A 24,104-nucleotide genomic window follows, 5' to 3' on the forward strand; every position below is an offset into this window, starting at 1 on the left:
CAGTCACATGAAGACAGACAGGTTCCTGGTTTGCAGTCGGTGGCTGAGCCCAGTGGCTCTTCCTGGGATGGGGGAGTCACACATGGTGGCTGTGGAGTGGGCCAATTCCCCTCATGCAGACCTGTGCTGGGAGGTGAGGTGCTGTAGCCTCTCTGGCGAGCCGACTGGGCTCAGCTGCCCATCATCTCGTTGATGTTTTCTTTTTGTCTCTCTGATGCTTCTCTGCTCAATTATTTACCCAGGGAATTTGGGCTTCTTCACTTGTGGTTTTGGCAAGGGCTTCACACAAATGTTTTGCCCTGGTGGTCTCTTAGCCATGTAAGATAAACGGCCAAATCAAACGCAGGCCTTGCCGGCAGCCCAGGCGAGCTGTAGGGCTGGGCAGAGGCAAGGCGGGCCCTGGCCGGGCCCTCCGAGTTGCTGTCAGACACTGGGGGTGGCGAGTGGGGGAAGCAGGGACTCCCAAGCCAGGGCTGAGACATGAAGAGGGGTCTGGGCTGTGCCAGGTTTTCCTGAGGGTGGAGGGAGGAGGGAATCGAAGCAACCCGGGCTTGGGTGCTGCTTGCGGGGGACTGGAGAGAGGCCTCAGCTAGTAGTTAGCTAGGCAGCTCGCTCCCCAGTGCCCAGCCCCTTCGAGGTGGACTTGAGGAGCCCAGGCCTGTCCTAAGAGCCCATCGCGGTGTCAGACGGTGGCGGCTCCGAGCTTCCCAGTTCTTCCCGGGGTAGCCCAGATTTGGGGGAAGAAATCCCCAATAGGAGCCTGCTCCAGTTTGCTACAGAAGACCCTTCCTGGAAGGGTCTTTCCTGGGAGTGGGGCCCTGACAGTCCCTATGTGCCTTAGCCCCCTACACAAGGCCCCCAGAAGTGGGGTGTCAGTCCCTAGACCTGGCAGCTGTGGATACAGGACTCTCTCCAGTGCCCCCTGCCCACTTCCCTGACCCCCTCTCCCCTCCCTGTGCCCTGGTCACCCTCCCTGCAGGGCCTGGCACCCCTGGGGCCTCCGGCCCTTGAAGGCTGGCTGCAGCCCTGCACCCCGGGCCCCCTCCCATGCCCTAAGCCCCTTGTGCAGTCCAGGGCCCGACTGACCGGTCTTTTCTATTGTTTTTTCTCCAGGGCCGTGCAGGCCTGCCCAGCTGCCAGCGATGGCCCCCATAGCTGCCTCCTCCCACCCTCACACATCCGTGATCACTCCACCTCTGCGCGCCCTGGGCGCTCTCCCGCCCTGCTTCCCGCTGCCCTGCTGCAGCGCACGCCCGGTCTCGGGCGACGGGACTCAGGGTGAGGGTCAGACGGAGGCTCCCTTTGGATGCCAGTGTCAGTTGTCAGGTAACGAGGCCGCCGCGATGGGGGGGTGGGCTCCCGGGGATGGCGGGGTGTGCCCGGGCAGAGCAGGGGACCTAAGGTGGGACCCAGGGAGGAAGAGCAACCCTCACCCAAAAGGCATTTTTGGGGTGCTCTGGGAAGCGGTGAAGGATGTCCACAGAACTGTAAACCCGTGACTGGTCCCCATGGGTCAGGAGGTCCCTCCACCCCTGTTCCCCCCACTCCCAGAATGCATTGCCCAGCCTCCAAATTTCATCTCTTTGGGCTGTTTAGCTAAAGCTTAATTGGATAACGCTTAACATCTGAGGTTTTCTTCTGCCCCTGCCTCTGCTCCCCCGCCCCCCTGCCGCCCTGACGAGGCCGGGAGATTCCTTGGTTGTCTGTGTGCAGATTCCTTGGTTGTCTGTGTGCATCGCCGGAGCCATCTGAAATGCTGAATTTCTCTTTGGGACAATGTGTTGCCCATTAACTTAGAGGGGAAAAAAAAATGTTGCTCAAAAGGAGCCTTTTAAAAATCTGTGGCCACGGGAGGGAGTGAAACATTCTGGGGGCGGGTGTGGGCAGGGACAGGGGCCTGGCTCTGGGCGGACCTCAGACCTTCACATCTGTGCTTGCCCCCTGCTCCCCCTGCTCCCCTGGGAGGCCATGTGGCTGCCCATAACGCAGACGGGCAGGCAGGGCAGCAAGGCGACGCTCGGCCTCCGCCTCCTCCCCACTCTCTCCCCAGAGAGAACCCAAAGTCCTGTGGCCTGGGTTCCCCAGAAGCTCGCGGGCGGAGGGCGCTCACTGCAGCTCTAGCAGGCCTGGTGTGCAGTGCGCGATAGCTGCGTGAGCCAGGATGCTGACACAGACTCACGTGGCCATGGCTGTGGCCTGGTTTCCGTGGCAGGGGCTGGAAAGGAGAGGGTGGCTGCAGAGCTGGGGCAGATTCAATTTGTTCCTGCCCCGTCACCAGGCACACTGCAGGCTTTCTCTTGACTCAAGATGTCAAAGGAAGACTTTGTATTGAGCAGGTTTTGCTTTTCATTGATGCTGTCCCAAGGGACAGTCCTTGGTGGAGCATGAACTTTGCAAATGGCCCCTGCTAGCCTCTGCTCCAGGGCAGGAACTCCTGGCCTTCCTGCTGGTGGGGTGGCCCGCAGCCTTCAGTGCCACCCTGCTGTGACGGGTGATGACATCATAGGATCTGGCTTCCAGGGGGAAGTTCTGTTTTTTTTTATTGGGCTTGTGCCTTAAATGCTCAAAGATCAGAATCACCTGGGAAGGAGTTGGAACTACTTGTAAAGAAGCTGGCTGCCTGTCTGGGGCTGCCTGTTCCCCAGGGTGGTTGGGGCTCCTGTACTGGCTTGGTTGTCGATTGCTCTGTGAGTCTGGGGAGGACCTTTTTGCCCAGCGAGGGTTGTCTGCTCTGTCTGGGTGGCTGCCCCACTCTCATGGCTTCCTGTAATTAGTGCAGCAGCCCTGCAGCCCTGCAGCCACTGGGGGGGCCACGCTATCAAAGATCAGCTTGAGTGTTTACGACCGGACTCGGTCAAGTTCTGCATGTAGAAACACGATCTCCTCGCCAGAGGCGCACCCGAGTTTGCTTAACCCTCTGTTGGCTCTGGCCCTCCTTAGAAGCTGCCAGAGTGGAGGAGAGTTAGCCACGGGACCGGGCACCTCCCTGACAGGGTGGGCTCTCCTGGCAGCTTTGTGGAGTGCCAGGCAGGAGCCACTGCAGTCCAGTTGTGCAGATGGGGGTGGAGGTGGGGGCAAAGTCTGGGAGGGCATGTGGCTGGGCCAAGGCTGCAGGACTGGGATTTGTCTCTGGGAGGCCTCCTGAGCAGGCCACCTCTCTTCCCAGGGAGCCACACTGCCTCTGCCTCTGTGCAGTGGAGGATGAGCAAGGTTTGCCCGGCCTGACTCCCTGTGAACTCTGCCATCATCTGTCCCCACATACTCTACTGGGCTCCTGATAAGGGCCATGCCTAGCGTGGGCACTGCCTGACACCAGACATTTGCGTGCGTTCTTGAACGCAGTCCTCACAGCAGGCTCACACTTTACTCCCCCACTTTATGGATGAGCCTTGGAGACGTGGTGGTCTCACGGCTCACATGCACCCGCTCATTCTTCAGCCAAAAGCCATCTCTTGGGCACCTGCTTTTAGGCACCCTGCAAATAGAGTGTGGGCTCCTGCCCGCCTGCAGCTTGTATTCTGCTGCGGGGAAGAAGGTATGGGGTGAGAACCTGAAGTAAGAGTGGTGGGAAGGTGGGAGAGCAGGCAGCGAGGAAGTCGCCTTGTCCAGCACCCGCCTCGTCAGTGGCCTGGGCGCATCTCTGGATTTTAGGGCTTCAGAAGTTCCAGGGCTCTGGCCTGGGAGCAATGCCATGCTTGGGGAGAAGAGTGGGCAAGGGTGAGGCACTGTTCCTGGGGTTGGGACCACAGTGGTCAGCTCCTGGGCCTTTCGGGAGCCACCCCTGAGGGGCCTGCTCTTGCTTCCCACCCTCTGCTCCACACTCTATGCTTTTCTCGTTCTTCTTTTGGTCCCTGCTTATTAGCCTGCACCAGAGTGGACTGTCATATTAGCCTGCACCAGAGTGGACTGTCATATTTGCTGATCAATTTCAATACCTGAAAATATCCCATTCCAGTGGTTCTTGTCCCTTTGTGGTTTCTGTCCCTGTGACTGGGCTGTTTAAGTGTTTTTAGTGCCTGTTTAATTAGTAGCTGGAAGGGAGTCGTTCAATTCCCAGTAACGGTTAGGAGGAAGCAGTCCGCTGTACCAATGGAGCGGGGCTGCCGTTCTCACTTTGTTTTGTCCCTTTTTGGATGAGGATGCGTTGAACCCATCTCTTGAAATCAATAGGGCAAGCCCCTGTGCAAATGTGTCGTACACAGGTTAACTGTGTGCTGTAAATGCACTCTCGGTTATTTATAGAAGGTGTGAGTCTGTGGGGGGAAGCGTACAGGTGTGGTTCACCTCCATCCCAGTGTCCCAGAAGCTCTGTCCCCCACTCTGGGCCTCCTACGGTGGTCACAGTGGGAAGCAGGGACTCTGGGCCTGTTTCCTGTGGACTCTGCTGTTGTAATGTGGGGCTCTGAGCTGAGGCCCTGCTGGGGCTCAAAAACCTTCCCTGAGAAATTCCAAGTGAAGGCTGCGGGGCACCTGTGGTCCTGTCTGGTCAGTGGACTTGAAGATGTCATTGCTCCTCTTTGAGCCTTGTTTTTTTTTTTTTAAATACCCCCCCCCCCCATATATATATACATTCACATAGACATTTTCATGTTGTTCTCTGAAGCAGATCACTGGGGGCTGCATGGGGCTTGGTGGGGGTTCCACGATGGATATGGGGGCAGAGGGTGGGAAGTAAGAGCAAGCCCCTCAGAAGTGGCTCCTGGAAAGGTCCAGGGGGACTGACCACTATAGTCTCCTCCCCAGGACTCAGGAGGCCACTGAAGATTGCTGGGCTTCCCCTTCCCCCCAGCACTTCTCTGTTCTGAGGTTTCTGTGATTGGAAGGTGGTCATCAGAGCGTATCAGATTTCTGGGGGGTGCAGTGTGAACTGGGTGGCCTCAGATGGGCCATGGTCCTTCTCCTTTCCTCCATTTCCCCATCTGTGAATTGGGGGTAATATTAGCTCCTGGGGTTGATCCTAGGATTGCCTGGGGTCACATAGGCCAGGTGCTGAGTGTGAGAACAGTGCCTTGTGCTGAGCGGACCCACAGGAGCAGAAGGGCTTCCTACTTGGCAGTGCTGGGTGCCTGGCACTGTGCGGAGGTCCTCTCAAGCTGCGTGCCTGGCATCACACTTAAAGGTATTGAGCGCCTTGGCTGCCGCAGATCATGCACCAGCATTAGGAGGCGAAAAAGGAACGCAGACACTTCATTGCATATTTAAAGGCTGCAAATGGTCATCAGCCACAGTGATTAATACATGCGCTTGGAGAAGTTCAAGGTCTCATGCAAGAACACACAGGATCCCGGCTCGGGGAAGTGGAAGTGTTTGGATTTAATAGAGGGAGTCAGTTGCAGTCATTAGTATATGCTGAAATCACAGGGCAATCTTGTAAAGTTAAATTCAATTTACTTTTCTACTGAAATTGTGCTTGCTGTGTTATTTAACTAGTCTGGGGTTTCTTGGCATGGGTTAAAGGGACAATAAAGATAAAAGAATACCTGTAAGTAAATAGTAGGGTTGAACAGTAGAATCTATCGTTTTCTCCTCCTTCAATTATATCCCAGCGTTCCTTCTGTGTCGGTTTTATAACCGGAGCCGTCCAATGGGAGGCCGTGGATTAGACCACCCTCGCTGCAAAGGCCTGATGCAATTAATACAGTCTGTCTGGAAAGTGGCCTTATTTCTGGAAGTTTTATGTTAATGATATGGTCTGCGCTTTGCACATTTCATACCAGAACAAGAAGCAAGCTGGAGTTGCTTTCTGAACTGGGTTTGATTAACAGCGGAGGATCCATGTGCAGCCCAGCAGCGATGCGGACAGACGGCCACCTCCCCGAGCCCCCGCTGATGCTCAGCAGGGCTGCAGTGGGCACTAGGGTCTCCTTTGGGACTCTGGAGGGAGGGGTGAGTACGGGGTGAAGAAGAGAAGGGAGGCTGTGGACGGACCTCTTTCTGGTTGGTGCCCTGGGACTGGCTCCCTTGCACAGTAGCCGTCTTTAGGGTCGTCCAGGTCCCAGGGTCAGTGGGGTTGGCTTCTGGTAGATACAGCGCTCTCCGGGAGTTTTACAGATTCAGAGTCATCTGCACGCCTACGTTGCCCAAGGGGCCGCCGCTCCCAGCACTCAGGACCCAGCATTCACCGCGTCCCCGGAGAGTCCTTCCTGCCAGTTCCTGGATTCCGCGCTGGCGTGTGTCCTCTTGGGATGCTCTGCTGAGAGGTCTTCCTCCACCGCCTGCCTGGCAACCAGGCGCCACCCTCGGCCACTGGAGGTAGTGCCTGGAGCGCCACGGAGAACTGTAGGAAGCCCATTCTCCGGGGCCTTGTAGGTGGCCGAGAGTGACAAGGGGCTTTAGTGGACTCCTGAAAAGTCCCCCGTCCAGTGTAGCTGGAAAATCACGTCTCCAGGGGCCAAAGGGGCCAGGAGTGGGGCCAGCCGAAGGACTCCTACAGGGTGACCATCCTTAGATAAAAGGTCCTAGCCATGCCCGGAGGAGACCCACTGTCGCAGCCTGACACAGACCGTCTCAGTCCCCGCGCCGGCCCTTACGATGTTCTGCAGGCAGAGCTAAATCAAAGAATTCTGTTCAAATCCATACAAGATGTTGCTGTTTTTCTGCTCTGACGGGAGAGGCATTTGGAAGTGCAGTTTCTTTCTATCTTTCTTCCTTTTTTTTTTTTTTTATAGCTGTCTTAAAAAGGAGTTTGGCTGTTTAGCACAGCTGGTGCTCATTACATTATGCACTGGCAATAAAATAGCATGTGTAATTAATTTTTAATGCAGCGCTGGATGCAGTGCTTTCAAGCAGTTAGTGGATGTGAAGAAGCAGCACTGGCCCGACACGAGAGACCTTGGAGCAAGGCGGCCGCTGCTCCCTTGCAGGGGATTTGAAAGTGGTGGAGGAGCCTGGGCGCTGCTCTCCATGTGTAGCTGACTGGCCAGAAGTGGCTTTGCCCTGGGTGACCCGAGGCTGCAGTCTTCAACCATCCCACATCAGGCGAGGTCGCCTCATGCAGGCCCGTCATTGGATAGATGGGGGAAGCTGAGGCACACAGGGGGACACATGCCACAAGATGTGGGTGGTCAGGCTGACTCAGACCTAGGTCGCTCAGGCGCCACCCACCAGGCAACACTGCCTCTTTTGAGTTCACATTGAAAACCACAAAGGACATCTGTCACTAGGGGAAGCTGTGGAAAAACTCCTCCCTACCTTCTCACCACGAGGCTCCGTGTGAAGCCTGCAACTGGACGTGGCAGGTGGACATGTTACAGTGAGGAGCCCCATGTGTGGCCCCTGGGGCTCAGCTTTGCTGTCTGGCATGGGAAGGTCCTCTCTGCGTCCTGTGTGTGTGCCTTGGTTGCTGGCTGCCATGTCCTCAGGGCTCTGTGGCATGGGTGTCATGCCAGAGTTGTCATGCACCTGTGTTAGGGGGAGCGCTCCAGGGAGTGGGAAGCTCCAGAGCTGGGCCCGTCCTTGGTCTCGGTTCTCAGAGTGATTGGGGGTGAGTGTGGGACGCGAGCCAGCCACTTGCTGTCTCTAAGCCCCGGTTTTCTCACCTGCAGAACGGGGACACCCGAAGTATCTGCACGTCATCCCTGTGTTTGTGGCCTCAGCTGTTGCCAGGGTGAAGGAGCGGGAGAGGGCAAGCAGTGTTGAGAAGCAGGGCCATACTGTGACCTCGGGGACCTGCCCCCAATGACAAGTCTGCCAACCGAGTCCCTTGCCTGCACTTTCTTAGTAGGGGAGGAAGGACCACTATTATCTGTATTCCTAGGGCTTGCTGCTGTTTCCTAAAGAACCTACTATGTGTCCTTATTGCCTGGACACCGTATCCCGTTCTCATCTTGCCCCAAGAAGAGAGAGCCCCCTACTTTGCCCAGGAGGACACTGGGCTCAGAGAGGCCAAACAACCTACTTGAGGTCACAGAGCACACAAAGGGTAGAACGGAGATTCCAACTCAGGTCAGCTTTGCCTCAGTGTGCTCCTGGCTGTCCCTTCCCACTTCCTGGGGGCTGCATTGGCCACTTGGACATGGACAATAGAGATGGAACTGGCCAGCGGGAAACCAGATCACATGAGAACATCCTGGGCGGACCCAAGGTTCCTTCATTTCGCTGGTCATGCCTGTGCCTGACCCCTGGCTAGAAGTGGGGGATGCAGAAGTGAGAGAGGGGGGGTCTTTGCCAGGCCCTTGCCCTGGAGGGGCCCACAGTGGGGAGAGCACCTCTCTGGAGCCTTGTGGTGCCATGATGTGAGACACGTGCTCCCTGGTGCCTTTCTGTATCTAAAAAGAATAAACAAATGGACGAAGTTCATGGGAGGGAGTGGGGAGGACCCCAGGAGACAGCTGTGTTTTACTCCTCTGGAAGGTGAGCTGGGGCAGGGGGAGTGTGGTCAGTGACAGACGCCTGGTCCACGATGTCTTACTGGAAGGCTCCCTCTGGCCCAAGTCACCTCCATCTCTGCCTGGCTGGACTTATGGGGAAACAGAGTCACGGACCCTGAGACCACCAGGAGGAACTTTGGACTCAGAGTGAAGCCTGGGTCTGCACGAGATTTTCCTATCAAAGTGCCCTCAAAGTGGGTTTCTGGGATTGGAGTGGGAGTCAGGGCCTTGGCCACAGGTCCTACCCAGCCTGCATGGGCTGGCTCAGCACCCTTCCTCCAGGGTGCATTGGGGCCGGGGCCTGTGGGTGCCTGGGCTGTACTGATGGTGTCCAGGGAGACCCTGCAAAGGGTGTGTCTACATCTGTGAGAGAAAGAAAGGCCCTCAGCGCCATTCTCTACAGAGAATCCACCTCCCTGTCGCCGTAGAATCAACTTCTCTGCACCTGAGAGGAGCCAGGTTTATGTCCTGAAGAAGCTTGAGGTGTTCTTTGCGTGTTTTTGGTGAGGGGAACAGTATGTCCTTGACTTTGCAAACCCCGAGGGCAGGGTAGGGGTGGAGGGGCTGTGTGCTGTACACATTTCACAATCCAATCCAAATAGTCTTAACCATGAAATAGAGTTTATCCAAACATAATCAAGGTAGGCCAATGTCCTCCACAAAGCAGCAGGAAGAAACCATGGTGGGCAGGGGCCCCTCTGTGAGGGGGCTCCGAAGACCCCATTAGGCCTCAGGAGGATCATAGCCTGACCCTCACCGCGGCCACCTATGTGGACTTTATTTAATAATGGCTGAGAATGGGTGGCGGTGACCTCAGTGTGTGGTCAGAGGCAGGTGAAGCATCAGCCTTGATTTTCTTTCCCATCTAGGTCCTTCTTGCACTTGGCAATGGGGCTACCAGGTTGTAGCCAGGCCATTTCTACAAGCCCACTCTGTGCCGAGCCCTGGGCAGTGGCCTTCTGAGCTCTGAACCTAGGTGTCCTCTTTTCGGGGGCAGGCTCTTCTGTACTCCACAGGTGAGGAGGCTGATGTCCCCAGGTGTCCCTGCTTGCTCGGTGAAGTGCAGCTGGTAGGCAGCAGAGCTGGGGTTGCCGCCCGGGGCACTTTGGGCCTGGGGCCTGCTGCCCCTCCCGCTGGACTTCACCTGGCAGGTATGAGTCGGGGCGGCCAAGGGAGAGGTTTGAGCCAGTGAGTCATGGAGCTGCCAAGGGCCAGCCGGCCGCACCCTAGGTAGTATGAACGCCTGCGTTTTATGGTTTCAACAGAGGGTCAGAGGACACGGGACTTCTCCACAGAGGTTAAGGCAAAAACAGAGTCGCTCTCTGCAGGAACAGGGGCAGTTGGAATCTTTCCATAAAACTGGACATTTTAAATTATTGCCTTTGTTAATAAGAGGTGAGGGATGACTGGCAGGCGAGGTCTGCCCCTCCCTACCTCCCGGGGTACCTCTCTGCTCTGGGTGCTGTGTTTAGCCAGTTCTTTCTGACTCAGGTTGTTTTGCTCTGAATTTCTCCTGTGTTATTAACCAGCTCATTGACTCTCGATTTACCCATGAACGAAACCAGTGATGGAGGACCCACTATGTGCCATAGGCTAGATGGGCGGTATCTCCCTTGAGTCTGATACTAGCATAGCATTGTGGGATTGGGGCTTTTTAAAATATACAGAGGACTTACAGTTCTAACCATCTTAAGGGTGCAGTTGAGTGGCCTTAGGTACACTGCAGTTGTTACCCAACTGTCACTACCATCCGTCCCAAACAGAACTCTGTCCCCCTTAAGCTCCAGCTCTGCCCTTGCATCTTCCATGTTACTTCCTGTTTCTATGAAAGTGACTGCTCCAGGGACCTCACAAAAGTGGAATCACATGGCCTTTGTCCTTATGTGGCTGGCTCATTGCACCCACCATCATGTCCTCAAGGGTCAGCCGCGTGGCAGCAGGTGACAGGATTTCCTTCCTGTGTAAGGCTGAATCCTGTCGTGGGCAGATGGACCATGTTTTCTCCTCTATTCGCCCATCAGGGAGCTCTCGGGCCATCGCTGCTTCTTGAGTACAGTGGACGATGCTCCTCTGGGTGTCCGAATGTCTCTCTGAGGATCTTTTGGGCTAATCTTCATTATTATGATTGCTGGATCATATGGGGATGGGTTTTCCTTTTTGAGGACTAGTCAAACTGTTCCCACAATGGCTGTGCCATTTCACACCCCCACCCCATAGTGCACAGGGTTCTGGTTGCTGGACTTTAGCCCTGAGGACACTGTCTCTCAAGGCTGTGGGCAACAGCTGGACCAAGCTTCGTGGTAATAAGCCTGAAAGTGTGGACTGGCACCCGGGCCCCTCTGGCCCGGACTTGGCGCCTGCAGCTGCTGCCCTGGGCTGCCTCCTTCACTGTTTTGAGTGTAGCACCCCAGTTTCACGTACTGTTCCCCATGACAGCCTTGTCTCCCAGGACAAGGTTTTAGCAGTCAGCTAAACCTTTACCTAACTTGAGAGTTTGGGGAAGAAAATTCTACGAATGGGCAAGTTCCCTTCTGCCTGGTCCTCAGGGCAAGGATCTGACAGAGTGGCTTAGCAGAGAGAGAGCCCTGTATTTAGAAGCAGTGCCCCTGGGGGCTGGGAAGGCTCTCCAGGTGTCCCAAGGCACGCTCTGCCCCTCTTTGAGCCTCCTGGGAGGGGGTCCCTGTCTCAGTGGAATCCTCCTGCTGGCCTCGCTTTCCTGGCTATGAGCGAGGACTGGAGAGTGGAGTTCCGGGTGTGGCCCTGGGTCCTTCGTAGATGGGAGAAGGTAGTTGTGAGGCTGATGATTTGGGCTGTGATTTCTGTCTCCCTCCATGAGGGGCCCAGGCAGTGGCCTGCCTGTAGCAAATGAACACAAACCAGGTGGCTTTTACCTACAAAGTCTGTTCTCTTACAGTAGAGGAGCCGCAGGTTCAAGATCAAAGTGTTGGCCCACTTCAGAGCTCCTGGGAGGGTCCTTCTGGCTTCGTCCAGCATCTGGTGGCTGCAGGTGTCCTTGGCTGGTGTCCACAATGCCCCATCCCTGCCTCCGTGGTCACCTGGCACCTTCTACAGGGTTGTCTTCTCTTCTGGACGATGAAGTGAACGGGGACCCCCCTAGATCATCCAGGGGGATTTAATCTTTAGCCTAATTAGAGCTGCAAAGGCCCCTTTTCCAGCAAGCTCAGATCACAGGTCCCCTGATCAGGTGTGCACATATCATTTCAGGGGCCACCAATCAGCCCTGTACGTGCCCTTGCTGGCTCATAGGCCCCGCAGGCCAGGAACCCCAGTTTGGTCTCCTCTGGAGCTCCTACAGTCTGGGACAGGTTCAGGATTGGGACAGGTTCAGGTACCCCCCAGATGTCTCCTGCATGGAACCCAGAATCGGTCTCTGACGAGGTGGCCACATGTGCCTTTTTTGCTCAGGAACTTAGTGATTCTCAGATACCTGGCACCTCTGGCCAGCCCTCAAGCGCCATAGTCACAGAAGGCTGTGTGGTCACATCTGGCCCCCCCAGCCCTGTCCCTGTGCCAAGTGGGAGTGCAGTTACAAACAAGAGGGGGATGGTTTAAAAAAATGATTGTTATGAGAAAAATTAACAGAGTTGAATAGAAGCTAAAAATAGCTAGACCCATACTTGCCTATAATCTATTTTTTTTTTTAAAGAAAACACAATTATTTTTGTAAACCAGTTCTGAGAAGCCGGGGATATTTATAGCCTGCATCTTCTAAGACGTTCGTTATGCCTCATCTCAGGAAGAGCAGCCTGGAGCCCACCGGTGTGTGGTGATGTCACCATGTTGGGTGACAGAGCTCACCCAAGGCCTGCAGAGTAGGAGTGGCTAGTAGCAGGGCCCAAGGTTAGGGAGCCCAGTCTTTGGTCCCAGTTTGCCGAGTGTCTGTGTGATGAGACCATTCATGAGTGGCCTGACTGTGGCCTTCGTGGATGCTGGTGGCCTGGGATGTCCTGGCCATGCCTGGGCAGGTAGCTGGTAACGTCGGAGAGTGGCAGCAGGCTCATCTCTGGGCAGGGGGTGGAGGGTTCCCTGGGGTGAGTCTGACCTGACCACCCCAGGATGATCTGGGGCTGAGCAGAGCTGCGGGGAATAACCAGGATGGGGGGGGGGTGCGTCCCAGGCTCGTCCAGGGAAAGGTTGCCTCCTGTGGTCTTCTCCCTGGCTTTTCCCATTGCCTCTGCCAGAGACCTCAGGCCTGGCACAGACTCCAAAATAAAAGGCCCTGTGTGTTCATCTGTGCATGTGTGCATTTGTGGGGGGTGGGGGGTGGGTGCTTGTGTGTGTGTGTATGTGTGTGTGTGTGCATGTCTGTGTGTATTTATGCTGGTGTGTGTGTATGAATGTGTATGCATAGGTGCATATTTATGCTGGTGTGTGTGCATGTCTGTGCATGTATGTACATGGACATGTATTTATGATGTGTGTGTGTGTATTTATGCTGATGTATGTGCGTGTGTGGGTCTGTGCATGTATGTATGTGGACACGTATTTGTGTGTATGTATATGTCTGTGTACATTTATGATGGGGTGTGTGTGTATTTATGCTGGTGTGTGTGTGTATTTATGTTGGGGGGTGTGTGTGTGTGTGTGTACTGATGCTGGGGTATGTGTGCGTTCGCGTGTGTACCCTGCGAAGAGTGTTGAGGGGAACCCTCAGCACCTTGCGGGTCCCTCCCACCACTGCCTGCTGTTGGGTGTCCACTTTTGATCAGCCCGCCCCAGTCTGGTGACTTTTCTGGGATTGTGGCCTGCCCTTATTTTTGCACTGAGGCCTGCGGAAGCCTTTGGGGGCAGGTCTCTCTCTGGAGAGGAATCCCCTTCTGGAGGAGACTGAGCCCCCACTGCCCTCCAATCTCAGGGAGCCCAGTCTTGCAGATTGTGGCCGGTCCAGCATGTGGCCAGCCCAGGAGGGTGTGTGAGGACCATGGATGTGGGTGGCTGGTCCCCTCCCCGCTGTGATGTTGATGTGCCCTCTGGCCTCAGGCAGGTAGCCTGGGCTAAGGAGCCTCAGTTTCCTCATCTGTCAAGTGAGGACAGTGCCAGCGAGTGGGATGGTTGGCAATGACAAAGGGACACGTGGCTTCTGCTGTGGGCTTCATCTGGGTGTCCACACCTCCATTCTGTGGGGAAGGCGGTGCTGTCAGGGGACGGGGGTGGCGAGTTCCAGAGCCCTCCCTGCATTATTCTGAGAACCCCTCCCTGTTAGCTCGGACCGTCCTGGGCAGCAGCTGGTCTCTGGACGGTGGCAGCCTTACTGTTATGCTTTGGTTGTTGTTGCCGTCTTCCCCCTCTGGCCCTCGCCGTCGGGTGGAGGGTACTGCAGCCTGCCCGCAGCCCCGCCCTCTGTTGCCACCTCTGACAGCCCTGGCTCCTGGGGGCCCTATCTGTCCTTCCCGTGCTGCTCTCACCTCCCTCGCCTCCTCTCCTGTTTGGGGCTTGTATCCTGAGGTCTCAGAGGGTCTTTCTCCTGTAATTGAGATAATGAACACAGTTTTTCCAGGACGGCTGCCCTAAAAGTCAAGTGCAAAGTGGTGGTTTTCATTTATCTTTCCTCTCTGCCCCTCTGCCTCCTCTCTCTTACTATACATCTCTTTACAAAGGGATTGGCTGAGAGCAAACAGCTAATAACCTATGGATTTATGGAGCCGGGCGAGCCGGCTTAATCAGCTTTGATACCTGGAATCCGCGTCCTGTCTCTTTAAGTTGAAACTCCGACTTGCCTTGGTATTTTACAGTGCCTGGTTTCATTTACGCCGGAGCCAGACTTACTATGTGAGAGTCGTCCGCTTGCTGGAATTAGTCTTAAGCTTGCTTCTGTGGCGTTGCCAAATTCCATGTTTGTGTTTTATTTAGGATTCTTTTCACGGCCAGCCGATTCTGTGCCGACACACACAGGCTCTGTTGCGCCCCACGGAGAAAATAAGCAAGCTTGCGTTTCCTTTGGCAGAGGCCGCGGCCACAATAGACTGCGGTCTCTGAAACATTTTTTAAAAGCTATTTTAACCCATAACAGATGCATAAAGTCGGCTCAGGCATGCCAGTTTTCTTAGTTTTAATTAAAAAATAATTACAGTCTAATGGGATGTTAGTGACACATTTGGATGAATGGTGGGTGACATTATCTGCAACTTATAAATTAGTGCCTCTCCCTTGGCCGGGGCAGGGGTGGGGGAGAGTGAGGGAGGGGGAATTGGGATATTTGTTCTTAATTGCAGGGTGGGGGCTGGGGGGGTGGTTGGGGCTGTGCTGGGGACAGAGGGTCTGATCGGAGGCCTTGGTGAATGGTCCCCGGTGCTCAGAAGAGATTTCCCGCTGTGGCTCCAGGAAACAGGTATCTCGAGCATCCTCTATCCCTGGGTGATCCACGGAAACTCCCTCACAGAGCTCTTCAGGCACGTGATGGGGTTCCCTGGGTCCTGCAGGCTCCAGCCAGCACTTGATGCTTGGCACCCATAATCCCTCCCTGCTTTAGGGGGGCTGGAAGCTCAGCACCTGGGACCTGCTGGGGGCCTGTGTCAATAAGAGCAAGAGGCAGAAAAATAGCATCTTGCCAGATCCTGGGCTTGCATGAAGCCTGGTCCCAGGGTTTAGTTTTTATGTGAAACTCCCATTCATTGGAGCCCTGAGTGGGAAGAGGGGGGCTGAAGGCCCTGGGAGGCAGAGTCTCTGCAGGGTGAGCTAGGAACAGGCGGCGGGGTGGGGTGGGACATGGGGGAGCGTCTGTGACATTTTATCTCCTCCGCAGGTAACCCAGGCAGGTAAAGTTATCTCCGTCAATTAGGCAGCTGATAAGTGGCGACTCCTGAGCCCAGGTTCCACCTGCCTCTGCTGGGTCTGGGGAACAGGCCTTGGCAAGAGGGAGGACCTGATGTCCTGGGGCTCAGTCTCCTGGGCCCTGTTCCCTCTCCAGCCAGCCCTGCTAGGGAGAGGAGCGCTGGAGGGTCTCTCTTCAACTGGCACCAGGAGCTGCGTCATCTGGGGCCTTCCAGGATCAGGAGAAAGTGTCCCCCTATGCCTGGTGTGGGTGTGTGCCTGGTGGGGTGCAGCCCAAGTGTGCCCCAGAGAGGACATGAGGCGTGTGTCAGGCCAGCACACTGAGCAAGGACCTGTCCAGCTGACTTCAGAGCCCATACTTCCCCTCTGGAATCCTGCAGTCTGTCCCAGCTGATGGTGGACACACCCTGTGGCTCATGGCCCAGCTTGGGAGACCAGGCACTGGTTGGGGGAGCCTTTATTTTTACTTTTGGGGTGGTGGCTCTTACTGCTGTCCGTGGAGTAAAATGAACATTTCTTAGACAATGTTTCCCTGAGCCCAGATTCCTCACAAGTGAAAATTAAGTTCTTCTATTAAAAACATGAGTCATACCAGCCCAGATGAGAGTTGTTTTGGCGTTCCTCGAATTTTTGGAAGGGAAACATCGCATTCATGTTAATCCTTTCAATTATACCTCCTTCCTGAATAATCCGCAGGGCGCTCGGTATCGCCGCCCTCTGCCATCGACTGCAGTCAGGGCTCTGTGCATGGCACCCCAGAGGGGCAAGTTTAGGGCCACCTTTCCTCTGCCGATGCACACCCGGGCGGCCTTTCTGTTTAGTGCTTCAGGCACTGTGCTTGGGGTTCCTCCGATTCCCTCTGCATGATCCCGGGTACCTAATTGCTGCAAATGATTAATGTCTGGTTGAAAAGCTTTGGTGACTGGCTGCTCATGTGAATTCTAAGCAGATAGATGAGGGCAGGTCCCCTGCTCTGAGCTTGGCCTGGCTACAGAATCTAGGGTCCCTTCTCTCCTAGTGCGTTTCCTGTGCAGGTGGGGGTGGAGACAGGCTCATGTCTGCTCCCTCAGTGAACTGGTCTGCAGATTTGGTGGTATTATAATGATCACAGGGACCTCAGCAGGGAGGTGTCCCTGGGGTCTGGGGATGGACTCAGAGACTTCCTGCTTTGGGGAAAAGCAGGTGGAGGAGGTTGGGGAACCACATGGGCCTGGGATCTGCCTCCCTCAGCTTTGTCTCTGACCTTCGCCCCCACAGGGCTTGGTCCATGGGAATCTGGTCCACGTCCTGCCCCAGATTCAGGTCCCAGGGGTGGAGATGTCCTCTGGGAAGTCTTCACTGATCCTGGGGCTGAGGTCAGTGCCATCTCTGCCCTCCCACATGGGTCCCTGCACTTCTCCATCGTGACAGCAGGCAGTGGTTAGTCTGGGTCTTGATTTGTTCCCGTATGTCCAGGATGAGGCCTGACCCTCAGGAGGCTGTGCCTGAGCCTGGGTGAAAGCAGGGACCTGGGCAGATGCACTCTGGGGCCTATTTCCTGTACTGCTGGCGGCCTGCTTGCTCAGGCCTAGGGGAAACTGCAGGTTTGCACATTTTAGAAACAGGTCTTGAGCTGTGCAGGGGGCAGCTGTTGGACCAGCCCTGAATTGCATCTCTCTGGCCCTGGGTGCCCGATTTGACTTTGGAGATATGGGGTTCCTTTTGCTTTTGCTTCTCCTCATTCAGCAGGTCTCTGCAGCCCACCTGCTGCTCAGGTGAACGCTGGGTGGGATGGTGGGTCCTGGGGTCGGAGGCATCTCTGGGGACACAGACGATCGTGGGAGGATGAGGGTGAGTGGAAGTCAGCTGCTGGGGTGGGGGAAGTCTTCCGCTTTGGAATGGGATCCCGAGTGTGGTTTCTGAGTTTGGAACTAACGTTTCTCTTTTGGGATGTGTGTGGGGGGTGGGGATGGGCAGGAGTTCAAGTTCATTTACTTGTACTAAGTTGAAGTTTCCTCTTTTTATGAGTAAGAAGAAAAAGCCCGTGAAGATGATGAGAAACACAGGCTGGAAAAGCCATTTGTTTACTCATTAAATTTCCCATAAAATAAATAAAGAATCAGAAAGGACCCCGCGGTGGGGGCTGAGGAGAGCCGGATGTTTCCCTCGGGGTGGGAAACGGGCCAGTGGGTCAAGGCCGTGCACTTGTATCAGAGAGGACAGGCGCAGCCCCAGGAAGTAGGGGTCGGTGGCCTAGGTGGCCAGAGGAGAGGTGTGTGTGTATACACGTGCACCCATGCAGGCATGGGTGTGTAAGCATGTGGAGCGCACATGCGTGTGTAAGCATGTGCAGAAATGTGGTCACAGGCATATGCACGTAGGCACTCATCCGTGCCTGCCTGTGAGTGTGCATGTGTACACAGGAGTGTGTCTGCTGCATGTACTGAGTGTGCAAACTGTGCTCACATGTATGTCCATCCATGTGAGATGTGTAGGTGCACATGTGTGTATCAAGGGCACCACCCCCCACCCACCTAGGAGGCAGGTACTCTGACCAGCTGCTGTGACACTCTGAGAAGAGGACAGAGCAGCAAAGGGCACGTGAGGGAGCTGGGCAGGAGCAACTCCCTGGTGGGACTGGCCTGGGCTCCGTGGGGTCGGCTGCAGCTGGCGCGGTTCCTGGGGTGGGAGCAGGCCTCTGCTGCCCTCAGAGCCTCCCGAGGTAGAGCTGGGGGCAGAGAGCCTGATGGGGTGTGGGGGAGGCCTGGGCTTGACCAGCCCTTCCCTGCTTGGCTGGGAGACTGACTTGACATCCATCTTCCAGCCTCAGTTGCTCCACGGAGACATGACGTTTCCTAGAGGTGAGTGTGGGCCTCGGCAAGGTGGGCTGTTATGGCCCTTGTTATTGTGATGATGACCACTGCAGGTGGGGAAGGGTCTTGTCCGCATGACCCGGGTCTGCAGCACCTGGTGCCCTGTGTCTGATGCCCAGGTACAGAGGCCCTGGATTCCCCAGGGGTGGAGTGTCAAAGCCCTCCCCCTGTTAGGACAGTGCCAGCTGCTCTGTGGGGCTGCAGTGTTGCCTGGACCAGGCCTGGGGACATCCCTGTCCCCCAGTGGGGAGCCCCAGCCCTCAGTTGGCTTCCCGGTTTTTTGAGGCTCTCTTTCCGCAGTGGCTGTCCGCACCTGCAGGGAGACTCCTGGCTTGGCCAGGCCTCAGGTGTTGGTTCCTCAGTCCTCCGGCTGGAGTTGCTTGGGCTCTTTTGGGAGCCTCTTCAGACCCAGAGCAAAGGGCTGGAGCCAGAGGTGGCCCACGGAGGAGCCAGAGCGCACAGGGCTCTCTCCCCGGGGAGGGCCTGCGGGTGAACAGCCTGCGTGTGGGGTGGCTGGGAAGCTGCGGCCTCCTGTCTGCGGGGGCTGGTGGAGCCCAGGGATTCAGGGCACCGGGCACCTCCTCGTCCCTGGGGTTTGGCCATCTTTTGGGACAGCTCTCCAGCCTTGCTGTCTTCTGCAGCCCGGTTCCTACTCTGTTCGTTTCTCCTGGAGGATTAGACTGGGGCCGCGCGAGGGCATGATCAGGCAGGACAGCAGGCGTGCGCGCGCACACACACACACACACACACACACACACAACTCCCCCGGCCTGCGGTGGCATCACTTGATGGTCACACATCTTCTCCTCCTGGGCCCTGCCTGGTTGCTTCAGGGTGCTAGGCAGGCGCCCTACCAGTGCATCATGCTCGCCCAGGAGTTGAAACTACATTTCTGTCCTGGCAGGACTTTCCCGTGAGGGGCTGATGGGAGGGGACATGGCCTGGTTTCATTTCTTGGCCCTTAAGGAGAGCCCTGGGCATTCCAGGATCTTTGCTGGCCATGTAGCCGGAGGCCTCTGCTTAGGTGCTGCAGATGGAGAGATGGTGGCTTCCTCGTTGAGGGCATGGAGCGCCAGGCTCGGCCTGCCTCCGAGGTGCCGTGCAGTTTTGTGGCTCTGCACTCTGGGTGCAGAGGGGAGAGGACTTGGCCTGAGGTCTCAGAGACACAGGGAGGACAGTGGGCCTGGCCATCCGCCTCCAGGGCTCTCCCTGTCACCTGCCTGTACCCTTTGGGGTACTTTCTGTCCTGTCTCCCACCAGGTTGTTCTTGGCTACTTGGAGTTGTGGGCTTTGGCCACCCAGGCTGAGGGTCCCCCTGCCCAAGGCCAGGCTCCCTGGGGACCAAGACCTGGTCCTTTTGGACGTGATGCTGAGACCGTGGCTCAGCTTCCCTTCTGGGGGCCTCAGGTGTCACTTGCAATGCTGTTGCATGCACAGCCCTCAGCGGGGTTGGCCCTGGCACTGACCTGGTCCCAGCCGTGGCTTCTTCTGTCACATGGCCTCCGTGGTCTCCATGGGTTTCCACCCCAGGGCCGTGGCCTGCTCTCCGATCGCCCAAGAATTCCCCGCTGATGTCAGCAGAGGCTGCATGTTTTGATCAACAAGGAGCAGAGTTTGGGGACCCAGCAGGAGCCAGACATGGGCGAGGTGGGAGCCCCCTGTGCTGCCATCGAGGGGTCCCCTTTTACCTCCTGAATCTAGGTCTGGGATCTCTGAGGTGGGATGGCCCCCCATGTCACCGATCAGGAAACTGAGCCTGAGAAGGGCCAGGCCCTCCCAGAGGACCAGTGGGACTGTGACTGGCTCCCAGACTCCAGCCCTCCCTCTCCTGGGCCTGCTTTGCAGCCAGGCGCTTCTCTGCGGGGGTTGGAACCTGCTCTGCCTTCGTGCTCTGCCTCCCCACGTGTGTCGGGCTCTGGTGGAGCTGCTGCCCCCACTCCTGGGGCTCCGGGTTCCCATGTCCATGTGGCCCTGGCCCCGTGTGGCGGGGGCCGTGTGGCTGTCTGCACAGCCTCCTCTAGACCCGATGCGCTGAACAGGGTGTGTGGCTCTCGACCTCTGTGTCTCTGATACCACATGTTCCTGGGCCACTGAAGCCTGAGAGTGCCCGCTGGTGGGTGAGTGGCTGACCAAAGTGTGAACTCTGTGGGGTCCTGGGCTAGCAATGCTTCAAACACGGGCCCTGCCCCCAGCCTCTGGACGGGGTGGGGGCAGCTGGGGATGTCGCCGCCCAGGTGAGCCTTCTCAACCAGAATCATGAAGTCCTAAGCCGAACGAATCCCCAGAACCCCTCTCCTCTTACTGAACATGCCTCTGGCCAGGCACACCTGTAATCCCGGCAGCTCAGGAGGCTGGGGCAGGAGGATCGAAAGTCTGAGGCCAGCTATAGCAACTTCATGAGGCCCCAAGCAACTTTGATCCTGTCTTTAAATAAAACGGGCTGGGGATGAGGCTAAGTGTTAAAGCGCCCCTGGGTTCAATATCCGGTACCAACAAAACAAAACAAAACTTGGCTCTGCTCTGGTCTGGCTTGGGTTGGTGTCCCTGTCTATGGCAAGAAGAAATGGCTCTTTATTACCCTGGTGCTGCGGGGACTTCGAGAGAGCGGGTGTCCATGTGAGGGCCTGCTGAGGGCCTGTGGTCGTGACTGCCTGGTAAACTCCAACTCGGGGCTGCTTCCTGAGGACGGGCCTCTGGAATTGAGGGCCCAGTCAAGTCTGGGGCCCTGTGACTGTGGCCCTGGCTGACCACCAGGCTTTCCACAGGGGGACGGAGGCCAGGCCCAAGGGAGACTCAGTCCCGACTGTACCACAGGGTGACCAGGAACTAGGTTAGTCTGCTCCTGCTCCCAAAGGGGGGCTCTCGGAGTCCTGGGAAAGTCAGCTTCTCCCTGGGCCTTCGTAGCCTCTGGACCTTCTAGAGGCCAGTGCTGCCCAGTGGTGTCCTGCTGGCCCAGCGGGCTGCGGGGATGCTGCCGCGCACTGACGCCTGCTCTGGGCGGGCCTGGAGCCCTGGCTGCCGCGTCCTGCAGGAGAGCCGCCAGGTCTGCCGTGCTTCCAGGTCACCCAGTGGGAGGGTCATCTCCGGGCCTCCGGGCACACTGTCCCCTGTTCATCTGTCTGTGGGTCCAGGAGGGCCAGGGAGGGCCTGGGTGAATGAGGGTCGTCTTTGGTCCCTCCTGCCCACCAGAAGCAGGAAGGGGTTTGAAGTGACCTGAGTGGGTGGAGCTCCCCCAGCCCAGTGTGGGGGTCCCCGTTGGGGGACCCAGCGGGAGTGGTGTAGACAGGAAAGGAAATTGTGAGGGCCCTTGGCCAGGGAGGCGCTGAGAATGGGTCTGCAAAGGCTTGTCTCCGTGCAGAGGGACCCCTGAGCTGTCCCCTTGTCACCCTCCTGCTCTTTGTCTCTTTATTATTTGTCCCACAGCTGCCTCCATAATGAAAGGAATCCCAAGCATTAAGTCAAACAGTAGGAGAAGCTTTCAAATAATGGTGGAGGAACAGAGGCCACCAGTCCAGGGGTGGGACAGGTTGTCCCAGTAATCCGTACTGCAGCAGGGCATGGCATTTAGTTCTGAGCTTCCTGGCAGCCTTGGCAAAAAGAGAAGCAGTGTGAGTTCTGAGGAGCTTGTAAGAGTGACAGTTCAGGTTAGAAAGAGTTTTGGATCCACCTCAAGCCTGGGAGACTTCACACACACACACGCACACACACACATCTTTTTTAAAGAAAAGGCAGGGCTGTTATCTAAAGTAAAGCAGCGGAGAGTAAATACTTCGGCTGTGTGGACTAAATGTTCTCTCTTGCCACCTCTCATGGGCAGTTAAAGAGTGGACATGGCCGCTGTTTCAGTACGTCTGTATTTGCCAAAACAACCCACCAGTCCATGGCCTGGTGTTTGTGCCCCCACCCCAGTAAAGAACAGTGAACAGTAGCCTGGCAGATGACCCTCCCCAATAGAGACTAGTGACCAGCACGTTGTCGGATGACTTCATTACCAGACAAGCATTTGAGACGCCTTCTCATACTGACCCCGATGGAACTGAGTCAACCAAAGGCCTGGCTCTCTTGTTCTGCTTCCTTGGACCTCACTCTGCTCTGTCCCTGGAGAGAAGGATCTGGGGGTCAAGGGGGCTGCTGGCCCTGGCAGGACCAGGTGAACCGTGCCTGCTCAGGTGTTCCCTTCCCTGGAGGATGGAGGGGGCCCTGGCTCCCTCGGCAGGACCTCTGTGCAGGGCTGCCCTTCAGGGTCCACACTTGTTTCTTTGGAGAGACTTGTCGGGAGACCTAGGGGTGGCACTGGGACTGGCTGGGACGTGGCTCTGCCGTGGTTGAGAGCTGCGGTCTCCTGTTTCCTTTGTGTCGATGGAGGCGACGCGTGGGGACAGGGAATTCTGCTCCTGCCACTCACAGTGCGTTTCCTTCTTCCTGACGTCAGGCAGTGGAGGCTGTGGGGGGCGAGGGTGCCAGGCAGCTCCTTGGCAAAGTCCAGCTGCTTCTCAGCCCAGCCCAGGTCTGCTTGGGGTTCCTCTAGTGCCCAGGGGGGGGGCGCACCCCCTGGAGGGCACTGCCCGAGGCCCCGGCTGTAGGACCAGCTCCTGCTGTCACCTCTCCCCCGTCAGAGGTGGGAGGCAGCTGGGAGAGCCCTGGAGCCCCCAGGCCCTGGAACATGGAGGGCCCCTGAGTGAGCTCTCCACGGGCCCTGCTGGCCGGGCTGTCTCAGCGTCCCACATGCTCATTTTTAGGGTCTGAGACCCTCCACCCCATCATGAAGAAATGGCCAAGGACAGAAGTTCTGTCGCTGCCAGTTCTGAAATTCTCTCCCGCCCGCCTGGGAGGGAGGGGTCCTGCAGCTCCTCCGAAGCCCTGTTTCATTTCAACACCCTGACCCTGACCCTGACCCTGACCCTGACCCTGCTGTCAAAGACCCCATGCCACTAAGTACTGTCCTTTCACCCTGGGCTTTCATGGCCGAGGAATCCAGTGGGGGTGCGCCCTGACTTTCTGGCAGGGGCCCAGGGCCTCGCCTGCCTGTCCTGTCCAAGAACCCTTCATGGTGGGTGACGTGGGGCCTAGGGCTGTTTTCCTTTGTCCATGAGGCTGCTTGTAGGTGACTTCGCAGGTTTCCTTGGGTTTTTAACATTTCTGCATAAGGGGAGCCCGTTCCAGCAGCCTTCAGAGCCCCGAGGACAGGATGGGAGTGTGGGGCTTGGCTGTGTCTGACTTTGCCTCAGCTTCTCACCCCAGGACTGAGGCACCTACACTCCAGACCCCTGGAAGGTCATGAGGTCCCCGGGCAGCTGCTGTGCGGGTCCTGTCCTCAACGCCGCGCCAGGTGGCTGGGCCTTGGGAAGGACACCCCAGTCCTGAAACCAGCCCAGGCCAGACGCTGTCTGGACAGGGTCCCAGAAGCTGTGCCCCAGGGTTAGGCAGAGCCTGTGCAGTCAGGGCAGGCAGTGGCTGGAAGACCTCAGGGAGGGGACCCTTCCCTCTGTAGCGGCCGGGAGAGGGAGGGACAGGACCTTCCCCAGACGCTGAGGCCTTGTGAGGCCCACCAGGCCCAAGGCTGGGGGCCTGCCAGGGGTCAGTTGAGAGGAGAAGGGGCTGCTTCCTTCGGTGTCCCCACAGTGCCCTGCTCTCTGTTGGGCTGCAGTGACCCCACCGTGTCCTGGAGCCCCAGTGCCTGCACACAGGAGCAGGCCACCAAGACCCCCTCTCCTTATTTCGTCCTTCCGGATGGAGCAGTGCCGTCTCCTCCCTTCACGCACTCTGAACCCAACTCAAGAAATTGAAGTGGTGGGTGCGGCGTCTGTGTTGTCTGTCATGGACACGCAGGTCAGCCCCTGCCCAGCAGGCCTCTGGGAGGAGTGAGGTGTCCCCTCAGAGCCCGCCTTGGCCTCGCACTGTCCCCTTGTGCCCTCGATGGCACCTGAGCCCGGGGGATGCTGTGTTCAGCACCACCTGCCCTGCCCACTGAGGCTGCGGGGAGGAGAGAGGGCCAGGTGGACTGGAGTGGCCGCTGCCTTCTTGCTCTGCTCTGGAAGCTCCTTCTGGGCCCCAGTCCCAGCCTCCTCCAGGAAGTGGGAGGTCAGGGAGA

At 57.0% G+C, this 24,104-nt stretch overlaps 1 protein-coding gene across 4 annotated transcripts in view; it reads left to right on the forward strand.

Moving 5' to 3' along the window:
- Positions 1-24,104, forward strand: part of Bcl11b (BCL11 transcription factor B) — a 91,084-nt gene that overhangs the window by 37,158 nt on the left and 29,822 nt on the right. For 2 of the 4 annotated variants that reach the window (XM_027946553.2, XM_027946554.2), the window contains exon 3: positions 1,114-1,326. The exons of the other annotated variants lie outside the window; for them this stretch is intronic. In XM_027946553.2, the coding sequence (XP_027802354.1) occupies positions 1,114-1,326 (213 nt within the window). The remainder of the gene's footprint in view (positions 1-1,113; positions 1,327-24,104) is intronic. 4 annotated transcript variants of the gene reach the window in all.

Source organism: Marmota flaviventris, chromosome 2, assembly GCF_047511675.1.
Source record: "Marmota flaviventris isolate mMarFla1 chromosome 2, mMarFla1.hap1, whole genome shotgun sequence".
Lineage (NCBI taxonomy): Eukaryota > Metazoa > Chordata > Mammalia > Rodentia > Sciuridae > Marmota > Marmota flaviventris.